At 40.0% G+C, this 17,930-nt stretch overlaps 1 protein-coding gene across 1 annotated transcript; it reads left to right on the top strand.

Moving 5' to 3' along the window:
• GTPBP8 (GTP binding protein 8 (putative)) lies at positions 1-15,140 on the top strand. The gene is made up of 6 exons (XM_027865932.1): positions 1-327; positions 4,703-4,801; positions 6,126-6,256; positions 7,759-7,858; positions 10,918-11,036; positions 14,047-15,140. Exons 1-6 carry the CDS (start codon positions 1-3, stop codon positions 14,126-14,128), a joined length of 858 nt encoding a protein of 285 aa, XP_027721733.1. The 3' UTR covers positions 14,129-15,140.
• The last annotated feature ends 2,790 nt before the right edge of the window (positions 15,141-17,930 follow it).

The raw sequence follows: 17,930 nt of genomic DNA on the forward strand, positions 1-17,930 counted from the left end.
ATGAGTCTGCGGGCGTTGTCCACTACACTGGCGGGGTTCGTCCCGCGGCGGGCCATGGGGGCGCGAGCGCAGCTCGGGGCGGCGGCCGTCGCCCAAGTGCTGCGCCTGCCCGAGAGGCAGCAGAAGGCGCTGGTGTTCCCGCTGCAGGAGCTGGAGCGCTGCATGGTTCCTGGCGGGGGCGCCAAGCTGCACGTGAGGACGTTCGACCCGAGCTTGGAGGACATCGCGAGAGCTGAGACCGCCTTCTGCCCCGCGCCCCGCCACCGGATCGACTACGTTAGCAGCGCCGAGCGCCTCGACCACGTCCCCGCCCCCTCCCGCCCCGAGGTGAGGGGAGAGGAAAGAGAAGGGGGGGGGAAATCCCGGGCTGCCGCGCGCTTACACATCCAGTATCCGATGCCCAGCCATACTTAATAGCCTGGAGACTGGGCAAATAGTAAACATTCAGTCATAGCTCACATTTATGCAGGACTCTAAGGTTATATATGTTAACTCATTTGATACACCACCCCTGAGAAGTAGCCGCTGTTACCCCCATTTTACAGATGAGGAAAGTGAGAAAAAGGTGAACCCACGTTCACCTAGCTATTAAATGGCCGAGGTCAAATCTGAACTCGGGTCTTAATGACTCCAAGCCCTGGGCCTTACCAAGCACTAAAGTGCTGGCAAAGCTACTTCTTCACAGGAGCCCTTTTAGGCGGTCGGTGTGGGTGGGATTGCCCCCATTTTACCTGAAGCAGGGAGTAGAGATCTGGACTAGGAGTCGGGAAGATCTGAGTTCAGATCCACCCTCGGACACTTACTAGGTTGTGTGACTCTGGGGCAAATCACTTAGTGTCCTTCTTGGCCTCAGTTCCCTCATCTGTAAAATGGGAATAATAAACAATAGCACCTACCTGCCCGGGTGGTGGCGAGGTTCCAAGTAGGCAGTATTGGTAAAGAGGCTTATCAATGCTAGCGTTTATTAATGATGGGGGGGGGGGCCCGGTCAGATCAGGTCCCTGGCTCTCACACCTCCCAGAGCAGCCTCTCATGGCCTGGAAGGAGCCGCTCCCAGCCTGGAGCACCTGACGGTTTTGGGGGGTGGGGGGGAGGGTGAACTGAGGGGTCTCCTCATCAAGTCTGCCCTACCCCATGAAGAAAATGAGGGGGCCTGGGTCTGAAGGCCCCTCTGGGGTCGCACCCCTAGTGAATGCCCCAGAGAGGGGCTAGACATACCTCCGTCAGTTCTTTCTTTGGATATCTGTAATAGACAAAAATAACTTACTCGCCGTTCTTACAAAGCCGTTCTTAAGACAGTATTTAGCTTTTAAAGCCTGACACAGCCTGGTTTTTGTGATCATGCTTCCAGACTTTCAAACCATCGTCCACGCAGCTTCTAAAATAATCTTTGTCAGGGCAGCTAGGTGATGCAGTGGATAGAGCACCGGCCCTTAAGTCAGGAGGACCCGAGTTAAAATTCGCCCTCAGACCAACACTTGACACTAGCTGTGTGATCCTGGGCAAGTCACTTAACCCCAATTGCCTAAAAACTAAAAAAAAAAAATAATAATAATCTTTGTGAAGTACAGGTCTGGTCACATCTCCCCACTGCTCAGCAATCTTAAGTGGCTCTCTATTGCTTCTAGGCTAAACTATATAAACCCAGATGGACAACCTGACTCCTGACATTTTTGCCAGACTTTTTTTTCTTATCACTCTTCATTCATGTTCTGTGTTCCTTTCCAGACTCATTGCACATTACTTCCCTTCCAGTACTTTGCAGTCCAGCCCTCCCCCCCCCCCCCCCCCCCTTTTGAGTTCATTTATAATTGGATTATAGAAACTGGATGTCCTGTTTTATTAATCTGGGTATTTTGTATTTTTTAAAAATACTCATCTCTTTCATTTGTTTGCAGGGAAGTTTGGGAGCATATGATTGGCTATAATAGTTTTTACTTTTATTTCCTTTCCATTGTGAATTCTCATTAATTTTGACACTTGACTTTTGTTCTATTTTAATTTTTCTTTTTATTATTATGAACTTGATAAAAATCGACAAATATCAGTATCTCCCCGTACAAAGGACAAAAAAAAAGAGGTCTGCATAGAACGCTGTGAATTTTTATTATGTGCACCTTCCTTTTTATTGTATATTTTAAATTTATGTGCCACTTCTAACACCACCCTACTTGTCTCTGCTCCCTTCCAAAATTTCTTCTGTCAGCTTCTCCTTATTTTCAAATCATTCACTGATACTCTATTTTTTTTCTTTTCAAAGTATACTAATAACTATCCCACTCCCTCATCTCTTTTATTTGATAAAATGAATGTTATTAGTTTTATTGGTCTTGTTAGAAAATAGTACTTTATGTAAAAACTCAGTAGTCTCTGTTTTCTATTTTATTTATTTATTTATTTTGATTCTCAAAATTCTACTTTTGTGCTTGTTTGGGATTTTTAAGTTGGTGATTTCCTATTTGCTTTTTTAGCTCCATACACAATTCATTTAGAGTTGTCATTCCCTCTTTTGTTAATTTCAGTGTTCAGAGATAGGAATTTTCCTTTGAGGATAATTTTATAAGTATCTCACAAATTTTCATCTGTTGTCTCATAATTTCCTTTAATGTAATAATGTATCAGTTCTTCATAGGATCATAAGATCATAGATTGAAAGCTGGAAGGAACCTTAGTGACCATTTAGAAAGCTGAAGCCCAGAGAAGTAACTTGCCCATGGTCACATCGACAGTAAACAGGAAAGCAAGTGGTTGAACTGATCAATAGTAAGGCCTTCAGACTCCAAACGCAGCAGCCGTTTCAATATGATACTCTGCCTCTGTGTTTTTTGATCTAATCCTTATCATTTAAATCAGTGTTCTTCATTCAAAATACCTGCTAATGTTGAGAACTAGGACAACACTGGGTAGCATTCAAATAGCATCCCCAGTGTGCCAGGCACCGTGCTTGATGCTGTACAAATATTATCTCATTTGATCTCACAGCAACCCTGGGAGGTAGGTGCTACTGTTATCCCCATTTTACAGATAAGGAAACTGAGGCAGAGAGCAGTTATGTGACTTGGCCAAAATGACACAGGTGGTGCATATCTGAGCCCAGATTTGAACACAGGTATTTGTGATTCCAGGCCTAGCACTCTATCCACCATGCCACTTAGATAAAATCATGTTTTGGGAGACATGTCCTAACTCACAGTTTATCTAAATTTATCATCTGTGTTATAAAGTAATTCTACTATTAAAAACATAAAGATTTGTATGGTCAGATGTTAGGGTTTGTTTGTAACTCTCCACTAGTTGGTTCACTGGCTTCTCCTCCATTAGTGATAATAATGAGTCAGTTCTTACATGGAAGGGGATGGGAAAACATTTATCAAATGCTTACGATGTGCTTATCTCTGTGCTAAGCACCAGGGATGCAAATGAAGAGAGACAGTCCTGATCTCCAGGGGCTCACGTTCTAATTAGGGGGGTAACACATGCTTACAAGGGTATTCAGCTGCAGGGCAGGTGGAAAGGGTTCCTTTACAGAGGAGAGAGCCAAGGAGTCCTTGGGGGCAGTGGCAGATGGGAGAGCAGTTCCCAGGGGAAGATCGTAAGCCCAGGTGGACTTCAGGAAGACCACGTCATTGACCAGTGATTATTGGAAAGGGGGTGGTGGGCCCAGGCGAGAGTGCATCACCTCCAGCAGGAGCAGGGAGGGGGGACAATCACATTCTGCTTTGGCTGTAACTGGGCAGTTGGGGTCGGGGCAGGGAAGGAGAAAATGTGCCTAGCTCCCTCATGCACTGGTTATACATTTTTTAAAGCAGTCAAGCCTATATTTAAATTCAAACACTGAAAGAACTCCAATAAAAACTTTGCTGGCCTACTGTCTGACCGAAAGTCAATGAGAATGAAGCATTTTGCTCTTTGAGACAATTACATGAATGCTTCACATTTTGATTGGCGTTATCCATGGTGGAGTAGGAGCACACCATTCCTAAGCCTTGAAAGCCAATGCATGCTGTATTTTCTGATTAATTTAGCAATGCCTGAACTGACTCAGCTGACAAAGCCTTTATCACTGGGGTTTAATATCACTGGGGAAGGCATCACGGCCGCAGTATCTTTGGGATATGGTACCTTGAACAAATCCCTGAATCTCCAAGAGCCTGAGTGTCCTTGTCTGTAAAATGAAAGGGTTGAATAGCTATCCCAGCTATTAGATCTGTGATCCTGCCCTGCAGGAAATGGTTTTACAAATAGTTTCAGATTCTAACTTACATGCAGGGGTTATTAAATACTAAAGCAACCAGAGGAGTAGGTGAGAAAATAGTACTCAGGGGATGCTGTTTGCTTTTTTTTTTAAGAGACAATTTTCTTGAAACGTGCAGCACCTTGCACCTAGAGAATGCTCAGTAAATATTTTGAATTCAAATAATCTGTTTTGTATATTAGGGACACATTTGGAATGTACCAAAAATGCTACAAAGCTGCAATTTCCAAACACTTCTTTTTACCTGTAGTAGAGAGCTCATGTATTCTTGAGTATTAGGAATTTTTTTTTTCTTTTCCAGTATGTTCAGCTAAATTTAAGTTTCTCATTCCCTGAGTCTGGGAGTAGGAGAGTAGTCTCTACAGTAGTCTTTACAGAGGTTTGTAACTGAGGAAAAAAAATACTCAGGTTTCATATTGTTATTTTATTAATTCTCTTTTCTGTAAGGTCTGCTTTATAGGAAGAAGCAACGTTGGAAAATCATCCCTAATAAAGGCTTTATTTTCCCTGGCCCCTGAGGTTGAAGTCAGAGTTTCAAAAAAGCCGGTATGTTTAAAATATTTAAAGCTGAACAGAACATATCTGTATTTTGTAAAGTGAATGGTAATGGGTGGGAGGATGCAAAAAAACCTTTTTCTCTTAAGTTTCCAAGGGCTATATACTTTGATGGTAGCTGCCATTCCTTTGTGACATGACGTAACTCTCTCCAGGCAAGTAACTTAGGTCAGGCAGGGAAAGAATGGCATTTTCATGCTTTAATTATTTAAGAAAGGCAGATTTACTTTTTAGTATGTTTAACAACAGTTTTATGCCTTTGCAAAACAAGGTAATTTTTTTCTTTTATTTCACTTTTTCTTCCTGTGGACATCCTTTATTTTCTTTTCTAGGAAAAGTCCACTTATGGTTTCGCATCTATTTCAGGGCCTCTGGTTTCACATACTCTTTCATTTCTTAATCTCAGTTGTACCTTACCAACTTTTCTATACATATACACATAAGTACAGACAGTTCCCAACCTTATTTTATACCTCTCTAGTGTTAGTAGCCACCTTTATGATGTTAACAGGGCAGCTAGATGGTATAGTGGATAGAGTGCTGGGCTTGAAGTCAGGAAGACTCCTCTTTGCAAGTTCAAATCTGGCGTCAAACACTTACTAGTTTTGTGACCCCGGGCAAGTCATTAAACTGTGCTTGCCTCAGCTTCCTCATCTGTAAAATGAGCTGAAGAAGGAAATGGCAAACCACTCCAGTATGTTGGCCAAGAAAATCCCAAATGGGGTCACGAAGAATCAGATGTAACTGAAACAACTCAACAACTACAACAAATGAAGTTAACACATGAACTTTCCTTCCTGATACCAATGGGAATTTCTTTCCCCTACATCAGAGCAGACACCTTTGCCCATAACTCTGCCCTCACCAACTCTCTTCTCTCATCCCTACGAAACTCAGCCCCAGTCCCCTGATTCTTACTACCTCACTCCTGTGCCCATTGCTAGTAAGGGTAAGAGAAAATCTTATCCAACTATTCCCAAAGAACCCTTCCACCAATCTTTCTTTCTCCTACCTATCTGGTCATCTACAGAGCCAGATGAAAAATAGGAAATTGCCATGGGACCCTGATTCTTTCCTTCTCTGCTGTAACATAGCTCCTTCAGCCCCATTGCTGGTCATTGAGATGGATAAAAGAGAGGATTTCTGAGAGTCACCTTAATGTAATGCAGAAATGACTGAAATGGGTGTCAGGGATTCTGGATTCTTATTCTACTTCTATTATCCCTGACAGAGTAGGATCTTTAATATTCAGATCAAGTAGACATTTTGATTTTGAATTTTTTTTAATCTATCATTTTCCCATTTGCTTTAACAGGGACACACAAAGAAAATGAACTTTTTCCAAGTTGGAAAATATTTTACATTGGTAGACATGCCAGGTTATGGTTTTAAAGCACCTAAGGATTTTGTTGACATGGTAGAAGCTTATCTGAAAGAACGGCCAAAGTAAGGAGAAACTTCTTAACAATCTACACAGCTCATAGTTCATAGTAGTAAAATAACATTTTAAAGTTAAGTCATGTCTTTCAGTCCCTGAGAGATTAAAAAGTTATGTTACCAACAGACATTTGTAAAATCTTTTTTTTTTTGGCCTACTTGTAATTTTCTAAAATACTATTTTGGACCAAAATATTCCATGATTGGCTTCAGTTTGTAGGTGAGGATAATTAATTCTTCTAAGTACTTTCTTAAGTCTAGAAATATTTCAGCTTGGTTTGCTTTTCTTATTTAGATTTATTTTTTAATATTATCATAACCAAACTTGATAAATTCAGAAAAAGATAAAATATTTAATATAGTTCTTGCCACATGGAAAGAAACCTCAGTAACATTTCTGGGAGGGTTCTTTCTTGAGTTTCTGAGAGGCATTCAGAATATAGTTGGCTGCTTCAAAGGCTATACATTTTGTGTACATACCACTATTGTATTGATGAGATGTGTGGTACTATTTCCAAATGTTTGCTTTTTGAACAGTAAGCTGGAAATCCAGTGCTTCTTTATCTGTGAGGCAGCTCAGAGGATAATGGATCAAGTGTTGGACTTAAGAGTCAAGATGACCTGATTTCAAATCCTGCCTCAGACACACTATAGCTGTGTGACCTTAACCTTTTAGCCTCAGTTTTCTCATCTATAATAATAGTATCTACCTCATGGGGCTGTGAAGAACGAATAATATGTGGAGAACTCTCTACCAACCTGTATAAATACTGTATAAATGTTACAATGGATAAGTACTGTATAAATGTTAGCTATTATTATGTATAATAACCAAGTTTCTGAGCTAAGACTACATACAACTTAGAAATTTGGTCATATTTCATATATTTACTAGCTCCTGTTATCACATGTATTCATTTGAAATGATAAGGTATATAACAGGATTTCTGTAAGCATTTGATAGGTGTTAACGTCTTTAATCCTCAATGTTATAGTGTTCAGTGGCTTTCTATTGATTAGAGTAAAGTTATTCAAAAGTATGTATGTGTTAACCCAGAGGTGGGGAACCTGCGGCCTTAAGGCCATAAGTGGCCTTCTGAATCCTTAAGTGCGGCCTTTTGACTGAATCCAAATTTTACAGAACAAATCTTTAAAGGATTTAGAAGGCCACATGGGGCCTCATGGCTTCAGAATTTTTCTGTAAAATCTGAATTCAGTCAAAAGGCCACACTTAAGGACTTAGAAGGCCACATGTGGCCTTAAGACTGTAGGTTCCCCACCCCAGTGCTAAACAACAGCACCTTTGGGGCCATAGACTGAATTTCCTGGTGAAATGGTATTTTTGGTTTTGAGAATTCTCAAATGACCATGGCCTGAGAATGATTTAAGAACATCCCAAAGAAAAAATGTGCTTGTTGAGTCAAAAAGTGGGAGTTTGTGAAGAGAACAGGGGAGATATATCTATTGAAAGGGTCATTTTAGTAATCTTTGTTCCATTCTGATTCTTACAGTTTGACTAGAACATTTCTGTTGATAGATAGTGTTGTTGGAATTCAAAAAGCAGACAGTATTGCTATAGAAATGTGTGAAGAATTTGCATTACCCTATGTGGTAAGTGATAACCAAGTTATTTTGCATCCTGCTTGCATTCACAAATGTTAAAATGTCTCAGGGCAGATAGGTTTATGCCTCTGGGTAAATGTACTGAGAAGATGAGGTAAAATTTCTGTTAAATCTTTTTAAAAAACGACCTACGATGCTTGCTCTTTTTCTCTCCTTCTTGCCTGAATCTTTTGATATTAAAACCGTACCCAAACTAACATGATGCCCTGATTCATCTATTTTTCATAGGCACTTAAAACACACACACACACACACACACGCGCGCACACACACACATACTGTGAACATGTGTCTAAAGAAAAGATTCATAACTATTTTTCATGCAAAACAAAAGCTCCTTGGTTGATCCTTATCACAGTGATTCCAGCTATATTTTTTGCACAACCTGCATTCAGATTTACCTTCTTGAAACATAGTATATAACAAGTTCCAGATCATACATGCTGAATTCCTGGACAAAATAAAATCCTTTTTGATTGTTACCAACCCTAAAAGGACTATTTTTCAAGGACTTTTTTTTAATAACCCCTAGGTAGAGAAGCAGTGGGAATGATGGGGTGCTTGGGCCCCAGCTCTAAGATCATGTCTCTGGAAGCCCCCCAGTTTCTCAGTAGGCCCCTGTCCTATGTGAAAATTTTCTCTTGCTGCAGAATACATTCTTTTATCAGAACAGACAGAGGGTTGCCTGGGCCAAGGACTGCGCCTCTTGCCAGATGCCCAAGGTCCATGCCTCTGACTCAGCATCTGGTATACTACCTACACTTTCCCATCCTAGCTCCCAAAGACACCTGGACCCCTAGATTACCTAATCAGCATCCCTGGCATTCCTTTCCCGTGCCTCTCTTCCATATAAGCCCCAGCCCCATCGTCACTCTCTCACAGGTTCCTTAAGGACCCTTGCCCCACTTCTGCTAAAGCGTTACCATAATCTTTTTGCCACCTGACTAAAGAAAAGGTTTAGGTGTGTGAATTCATTGCAGGAAACTCTGCATTGGCATTCTCGGAGTCCCAGCACCCCCAAATCTCGTCAGGAATAGTCTCTAAAGGGCCAAAATGCCTAGAGGAAAGTGGGAATAATTCCTGCCTCACCTACCCTCTTGCTCCCAGTAAAGACATATACACAACAGATAAATCATAGAAGAGTTGATGTTTTTGTAAATTTTACATGCCAACTTTCTGGACGAGAGCTTCGAATCTCACTGTCCAGCTAAGGTAAATAAAGAATGCACCTTACTACTAGTCACAGCCATAATGTTCTAACTTCCCCCCACATCCTACTACAATTTAGTCTCAAAGAAATTTAGAGATGTACAAGAAAATCATGAAAAGTTTACCAAAGAATTTCATGAAAATTATGGTATGTGATTGAGGGAAATATAGCATCCTTCATTTTTTTAAAATTTTGTTGTTCAGTTCCAAATTTTCTTCCTCCCACAAGCCTTCCTCATATATCTTTAGAATGCATGATTTATGATACTCATTATACATATGAAGTCATGTAAAATATATTTCTGCATTAGCTATATTCTGGAAGAAAAAAAGCAAGAAAAATAAAGGGAAAAATATGCTCCAGTCTGCACTCTGAGTCCATCAGTTCTCTGTATGGAAGTGGAGAGCATTTTTCTTCATGAGTCCTTTGGAATTGTGGTAGATCATTGTATTGATCAGAGTTACTAAGTCTTTCACAGTTGATTATGATTATTTTATGATATTGTTATTACTATGTATGTACATTGTTCTCCTGCTTCTGCCCACTTCACTTTGCATCAGTTCATATAAATCTTCCCAGGTTTTTCTGAAACTATCCTCTTCATCATTGTGTACAGCATAATAGTATTCTATCACATTCATATACCACAACTTATTCAGCCACTCCTCAATTGATGGGCATCCCCTCAGTTTCCAATTTTTGGCCATCACAAAAAAAGCTGCGATAAATACTTTTGTTCATATGGGTCCCAGCCCCTTCCTTTTTTTTTTTTTTAATGAAACATGCAACTTTACTGAATATAAAAAAGATAGTTGTCAGTGTTTTTTGCCTCACATAGCAAAATCAGTGAATAATCCTTTAGTTAATTTTTTTTAAATAGCCATATGTGATAAGAATTTGATTTATATAAAATATTTAAAATCCTTAGTATGGAAAGCACAGATGTTTATAAAATCATGGTTCTTCCTCAATTTCAACTGCAATTCTAACATTCTACTCATTTTGAATTCCACTGTATCTTTTTTTTTTCCTTAAGAATAAGCCCCCAGGGAAATAGACAGTAGGAACAGTCTCTAGTGGGCCAAAATGCCTAGAGGATCTAGAAATAATTCCCAATAAAAGTAGATATACTGATATTCAAAATCTGACACTTAATAGCTACGGGACCTTAGGCAATTGATCTGTCTGCAATGATTTTCTTGTTTGTAAAATGGGACTAATAATATTTGCAGTATCTACCTGAGGGTCTTCGTAAAGAAAATGATGAAGTCGATGATGTTCAGAGTCGGGTTATCCGGAAAGAATTCAGGGAGCAGAGGTTCTCCTAGTCAAGAGGGCTTTATTGATGCCAAAGCAGCAGGCTAAGCCTTAGGAGCACTAGCAGTTTGAGATAAGACAGGGGCTTGCTAATATACCCAAGTTTGGGGCACTCAGCTAGGGGCTGGGGTATGCTCCTACGTGGGCAGTTAACCACAGGGAAGGATGTCAGGAAGGGGGAAGCAGGTGGGTTGGGTACTTTACAAAACAGTTCAGGGATGTGGTCACAAAACAGGGAACTTAACTTGCAACATTCAAGGATATGGGCACAAACCATAGGGGTCAGCCATGTACACAGAAAATAATAAGGTTTTCTTGTCAACAGATAGAGCCCCCTGTTACTGGGCAGATTTAGATTTAGGCAAGGTTCTCATCATTGCTGGGCAAAAGTCAGCCTCATCAGAAAGTGCTATGTGAGCATGAGTTATTGTTAGCATTGTATTGTTTTCAATCACATACTGATTCACTTAAATTTTTTCCAACCCTCATTCACTCTCCTCTTTGAAATGAATTTCTATAGATGGTGTTAACAAAAATTGACAAAGCTTCCAAAGGTTATCTTGCAAAACAAGTTCTGCAGATCCAGGAATTTGTTGACACTCATACCCAGGGATGCTTTCCTCAGCTGTTTCCAGTCAGGTAAGTGGAATTACTGTCATTGACTTTTAAGAAATTCTGGTGTTACACATCATTGATATCATATTGCTTGACATTTCAATAGGTGGGGGTAAGGGCAGGAGAGGAAGAGAATTTGGAACTCAGAAATTTTTTTAAATTGAACACTAAAAATAAATTAAAAAACAATTCTGCTGTTAAGGAAGGATTAGCTGAAATGGGGCAGGATCAGTGAGACTTGGAGGTGGCTGGTAAACGATGCAGGTGAGCAGGACTTTCTAGTCCATCATCTTTAGTCCGTCAGCACCTTCAGCAGCCTTTTCTTACCCACTTCTTGCTTTTCCTTTTCTTTCTTCTTTATCTGCTTGTTACCATAACAGCCCTTCACTGTCCCTTTATTCTGACCCTGTTTGTTCCAACTCACCTTTCTGGTCACTTCTAACAAAAGGTCACAGTTTAAGTCTGGACCCCACATTTTCTGAAATGGAGAGAAGATTAATGCCTTTTTGAACATCAGGAAATGCTGTTCTATTCTTTGGTGGAGTGATAGAACATTAAAAAAAAGGCTTGCTGTCTATAAAGAAGTATTATTTATTGCTAGGACTGATTTAACCACTGATTATTCCAGTGAGGCAGAGATAATTATTATTTCTCAAGTTGAGAATTTCTATTGATAGAGCATTTATTAAGTACCTAATATGTGCCAAGAACTAATCTACGTACTGGGAATACAAAAACCAAAGTAAAAACGCTCCCTGCCCTCAGAGAGTTTAAATTTTAATGGTGGGGGTGGGGGGGGATAGAACAGGTTCCCTGATAGATCACCTATATACAAAGTACAAAGTGATCTTAAGGTAGAGGGCAAAGAAGGGAGGCAACAGATCAGGAAATCCAGAAGGAAGCGGCACTTGGTCTGAGGCTGGAGGGTGTTATGGTTCTAAGATTAGGAGAGGAGCAGGGCAGGCATTACAGGACAGGCTGTGAAGGAAGCCAGAGCGGGCATGTCCTATATGGAAAACAGCAGATGTAGGCCGGTTTAACTGTAGCAGAGATGGAGGGATAGTAATGCAGGCCAAGCAACAAGGTGTTTATTAAGCATTTTCTATGGCTAAGCAGTGTACTGAGTTCTGGGTCTATAAATACAAGTAAAAAAGAGAGCTGGTCCTGCCCTTAAGAAGCTTCTGTTCTGACAGGAAGACCCCACAGAAAAGGGAGCTGAAAAGCTATCTATCTATCTGTCTGTCTGTCTGTCTGTCTGTCTAATCTATCTAATCTATCTAGTTTAGTGGCAAAAACATGGACCTTGAACATCAGATTCTTCTTTCATCATCACCTTGAGTAAACCTTCATTTCACCTGCCACTCCTGCAGGGATAGGAAACCTGTAGCACCAGAGACCCTGTGGGCATTCTGCCCTCCACTTTGGTTCTTTTCAGTCATTAACCATTTATTAAGTATCTTCTATGTGCCAGGCACTGTGCTGAGCACCAGTGATACGAATAAGAAACAGACAGTCCCTGTGCGTTGAAGGAGTTTACATTCTGATGGGGGAAGACAATGTACAAAAAGAAGCTGAAAAAGGGATTGGGGGGGCTGCCAGAGGGTACTCAGTTCAGGGGCACGATGTAGATTTAAAACCAAACAAAGCAGCCGATGAAAAAGAAAGAATTGATTATGAACCCTCTATGAAGGGAAGCTTTCAAAGGAGTTCACTGCTCTGCCATCCAATCAGAGGGGAAAGGTGGCTGAGCAGGTGTCGAGGGACCAAAAGTGATCATTCCCTTGCCTTTCACTCGGGTAGTGGTTTTTCTTCTTTTGATACTTCTTCATCCTACCCTTAACACTAAATTAGTCACTAAGATTTTTTAGAAGGATGACATTAATAGCCTTTAAGCCCTAAAAAGAAAAGGCCTCTTTCAGGAGGCCTATTCATTGGTAATAGGCAAAGCAAGACACCAATTTAGAAACAATTCTGTACATGCCAGTCTAGGTCAGATTTAAATTTTTATGTGTAAGTGTTCTCCGAGGATTCCCTATTTACTGTTGATGTTAAGATCAAGGTTGACAGGAAGATCTCAGGAAGTTGTGAGTTAGCAGCAGAGTGGTTTGGACAAATTCAAAGTATGCTACTGAAGACGATAAAGAAATAATCCAAGCTATAGTTACAGGATGATGGGACCCAAGCTTAGTTATGACCTGGGAATCATTGTGATAATTGTGATTTAAGATACTGCACATTTTATGTCTGTAAAAATCCATGGTGTATGTATCTGAAGTACTTACTCTATGCCATTCTGATTGGGCAACCGAAATGACTGAAAGCTTGATGTGCCGCTCCTCTAAGAGTACAAACTAAAGAAATACGACCCAGAAAAAGGAAGGCTGGAAATCAAGTGGAGATAAGCAAGGACAGATTTAGCTATTCAGAGTGCAATCAAGTGGAGATCAGCAAAAATAGATTTAGCTATTCAGAGTGGAAAAACTCCCTTTAAAAAACAGAGTCAAAAATCTAGCCTGAAGTGTCTCCAAATCCTTTTAGTGGCTGCTAAGATAACATAAGAAGAGCTAGTCCTATATTCCGGACAAAGCCCTTTCAGAGTCTCACCCCTACCACCCAGCTGCTCGTGCCTGCCCTCTCAAACTATCTTGTGTTTGGATTTATTCACTTCAGGTTTATGCTGTCTGCATTTTTATAGATATTTGTCTCCACCATGAGGATTTAAGATGCTTGCAAATAGGGAGGGTTTCATACCTTGTATTTGTATCCCCACTGACTCACACAGTTCTAGGCACATAGTAGGTGTTTAATAAATACTTTTGGTTAATTGTTCAGTACATCCCAGGATTGCAGAACTAAGGGGTATCCTCTAAAGTTTTAGAGAGACATTTGTGAAAAATAATCACTGTTTCACAAATGGAACTCCCAAGAGGTGATATAGGCCAGAAAAGCAATTTCAAAAGTTTAAATAAATTCATGTTGATATTACTCAGAGAAAAAAAAAACATCAAGCTGTTCTTTTTTTTTCTTTTCACAGTTCTGTAACGTACTCTGGAATCCATCTGTTGAGGTGCTTTATAACCTATATAACAGGAAACCTTCACATCAATAGCTCATAGGTTAGCTAAAGATTCAAAGGCTGGCTGTGTCATCCAGAACATCAGCATTGTTTTAGATGTTGTCTATCTTTAACACAGCAGGAGGACCATTTGCATCTTCCCAGAGTAATCTCTGCCCCAGTTTTAATGCCTGAGAAGTGGCTTTAATGGATCTAATCTTGCTGTTCAATTCAGAACAATTATTTTGAAAAGTTATTATCCCTTTAACAAGCTGAAATTTTAACTTGTTTTGCTCATGGCTCAATATTCTGTGTCATGAGAAATCATAGCACGTTGATTAAGCTGACAACAAAGAAGGGCTCCCAGATAGTAGGGCCTCCCTCTAGGCATTTGGGATTCCTTCACTCCTCTCATCACCCCCTCCACCCGCCCCCCATTTACTTCTCTAGAACTTATAACAGAGTAAGCAGCTTTGCATCTCCATGGTTGAAGCTGTCCTGACCTCCCCAATACCAGGCCTGCAGCTATGGGTGCGGGTAGAAACTGGGGAAGCAAGTCTCAAGGTGTAGAGAGTTTTGTGGTACATCCTTTGAGAACACAATGGATTCATTGGTCTTATTTGCTTAAACACATTTTCCGTTACACACCATACTTCGAAATACTACAAAGCAGAGTTGTTCAAAAGGGTTTGCTTTTTAAAAGCAGCATACCTGTTAGGGTATATACTGATATGCTTGTACTTTATCATGTCTGTGCTAACTGTATTTTAATACAATAAGATTTTCAATAAAATTTGGGGCCTTCCAGCAAACTGCTGGGAAGTATTTACTGGAGTAGTCTAGCAAGCTGAGCCATTACAGAACAAAATTAAATCCAACAGTGAAGCCATCTGATGTTACAGTTTCCACACCATCTTGTGAAAGGCAAAAAGACGAGTTAAGAAAGTTTCATTAACTTTAAAAAAGAAAAGATGGGGTTGAGAGTGATGACTAACGTCGATAGACTCAGCCCTTCTCAGCAATGCAAGGATCTAAGACATCTCAAAGTCTCGTGATGGAAAATGCTATCCACAGTCAAAGAAAGAACTATGGAGTTTGAATGCAGATCGAAGCATATTGTTTGCTATTTTTTTCTTCTGTTTTGTTTTGTTTTTTCTTTCGTGTGGTTCCTCCTATTGGTTCTAATTCTTACAACATCACTAATGTGAAAATATGTTTAATAGGAATGTATATGTATAGCCTATATCAGCTTGTGTGCCATTTTGGAGAGGGAGGCAGGAAGGGAGGGGGAGAAAAATTTAAAACTCAAAAGCTTATGGAAGTGATTACTGATAAAAAAAATTTTTTTATTAATTTATTTTGATTTATGTATTGAATATACTTGAAAAAAGCAAATACAAATTTTTGAATCAAAACTGTTAGTTTAGCTCTATGTTCTGTGACATGAAAACTTGGAAAAGAGAATCAATCTCATGCACAGCCCATGCAACTCAAAACAGCTGCACCATGACAATTGTGCAAATGACAAATTACAGCACCTAGACCATTTCTCATAACTAGTTCTTATTAAAAAGCCAGAGTATATCTTTTTTTGGCCCAATGCTAACGAGAAGGACAAGTTGTTCTTACGGTGGTCTGAATTATGTTTAGCATTTCAAAGTGAGAAACCGCTTAAAGGTCTAGATGTAGTTGATGAAAATCAAACTATAAAGTTATGAAACTGACTTTTTCAGAACTCATTTCTTTAATGGTCAACAGTGAGAGGCAGAGAATATCAATGTTAAACAAATTTACGTTGATGAAATAGGCCCATTTTTGCGAATCTTGATTAATAACACCTTTAGAGGCGCAGGGAGTCAAATATTAGCAGTTTTAAACAGTAAAAATCTTTTGACAACTTTGAATGATACATTGACCAACCATGATTTTAGAAGACAAATGATGAAGCGTGCTGCCTACCTCTTAACAGGGGTGAATGGATTGAAGATGCAGAAGGAAACATTTTTGGACACATGGCCAGTGCAGGGATTTTTTTTTTTTTTTTGCTTGACTATACATGGTTGTTACAAGGTTTTTGTTTTGGATTAGGAGGATGGAGGAAGAGCAAACTGATTTTTGTTAATTGGGAAAAAACTGATTAAAAAAAAAAGAATTAGCTGCATGTAGGGGGAGGGGTGTGTGATTGTGTATGTACCCAATAATGATGCAGGCCACCCCAAAATAAAAACCTTTGGTGACTGGAGCTAGTTTCCAAATGTCACACTTTTACCTGTTCTTTTGAAGCTGATTAGCACATTGATAATTTTTTCCCTCAGTGGTTCTGTTGTTTTTCTGTACCTTCTCAAAGAAACATAGATTTACCTCAACATAAAGCTCTAATATTGCTAGTCGTCTGTGTATTCAGAAAAGCCTGGGTTAGTGTCTCTTAATATATTTGTCATATTTCTCTCTGCCAATATTGCCACTAACTAAATTCATGAGCCAGGGCCTTACTCAACATAAATTAATAAAAAGTGACTTTGTAGGGAAAAAAATGGATTCACCATGTATCATATGGGACAACATGTTGGGGAGTCAAGAATAGTCCTAGCTCTGCAACCAGTAAATTCAGTGTCATTTAACCTGTTTTGAAGGAAGGAAATAAATGTTTATTTTTAAGCACCTACTATATGCGAGGCACTGTGCTAAGCATTTCACAAATATGTCATGTGAGCCTCACAACCCTGGAAGGTAGGTGCAATTATTATCCCCATTTTGCAGTTGAGGAAACTGAGGCAGAGGTGTAAGTAACTTGCCCAAGATCATGAAGCTAGGAAGGATATGAGGATGGATTTGAACTCTGTTCTTCCTGACTCCAGACCCAGCACTCTATCCACTGTACCACCTAGCCACCTCCAATTGTTTGGGTCTCAATTTTCCTCATCTGCAAGATGAGAACTTTAGTTGAAATGATCAGGTCCCTTCCACTGATATAGCCTCATAGGCTTAAATCTGGAAGGGACCCTGGAGGTGATCTAGCTTATAGTAATGAAGATTTGGAATTGGGGTGGTAGACCTTCCCCCTAATACACAAACACAAATTCTTCAAAGGGCAAAGGGACACACTGCCAAAAAACCCCATCAATCCTGCGATAGTGAAGGGAGATGAAGGGATGTATTTTAGTGATGAAATGACTTGAATACTACTGACAAAGGCCATCAATGCTTCTTTTCTATAGGACAAGAAAACTGGAGGCAGCTAGGTGGCACGGTGGATAGAGCTCCAGCCTTGGAGTCAGGAGGACCTGAGTTCAGATCTGGCCTCAGACACTTGATACCTATTAGCTGTGTGACCCTGGGCAAGTCACTTAACCCCATTGCCTAGCCAAAAAAAAAGAAAAAAAGAAAACTGCTTGCGAGTGGGCTGCTTCTAGTCTTTAAGCCAGTAATTTTTCAGAAAGGCAATCATATCACAGGGTCATAGCCGAATAGCCTTTATCATGAGAGAGACAAAAGAAGTAAAAGCACATTGGCTGGCTTCTTAAGAAAGAAAGTTTCCAATTCAACTCATGGTATCGGTACCCAACTATATCAGCTACTTTAGCAAATACTCTACAGTAACTGATTTAGGAAGGATAGAATCATTAAGAGAAAGTTAAGTCATATTTTGGATGCTGTTACTAAGGAAGGGAAGTGTACATGTATTTGAGACCCATCAAAGAGTGAAAATGGAAAAAAAGCCAACGCTTCACTTAACTAGAAAAGTCCCTTATGCAAAACAGTTTATTCCTTGATGTGGTAAAAGATTGGTCACCCTGTTGAGAATGGGGGCACCACCTCTGTGTCTGCAGCTGCAGGGAGTCTGCCTCCCTCTCCCTCCCTCC

Source organism: Vombatus ursinus, unplaced genomic scaffold (genome assembly GCF_900497805.2).
Source record: "Vombatus ursinus unplaced genomic scaffold, bare-nosed wombat genome assembly UNPS02001419.1, whole genome shotgun sequence".
Classification (NCBI taxonomy): domain Eukaryota; kingdom Metazoa; phylum Chordata; class Mammalia; order Diprotodontia; family Vombatidae; genus Vombatus; species Vombatus ursinus.

Excerpts from the sequence above, each read along its gene's own strand:
- GTPBP8 (XM_027865932.1), top strand. The coding sequence starts at position 1 with ATGAGTCTGCGGGCGTTGTCCACTACACTGGCGGGGTTCGTCCCGCGG. Across the intron at positions 7,859-10,917 it reads AATTTGCATTACCCTATGTG|ATGGTGTTAACAAAAATTGA; the intron begins GTAAGTGATAAC and ends GAATTTCTATAG. Across the intron at positions 11,037-14,046 it reads CCTCAGCTGTTTCCAGTCAG|TTCTGTAACGTACTCTGGAA; the intron begins GTAAGTGGAATT and ends TTCTTTTCACAG.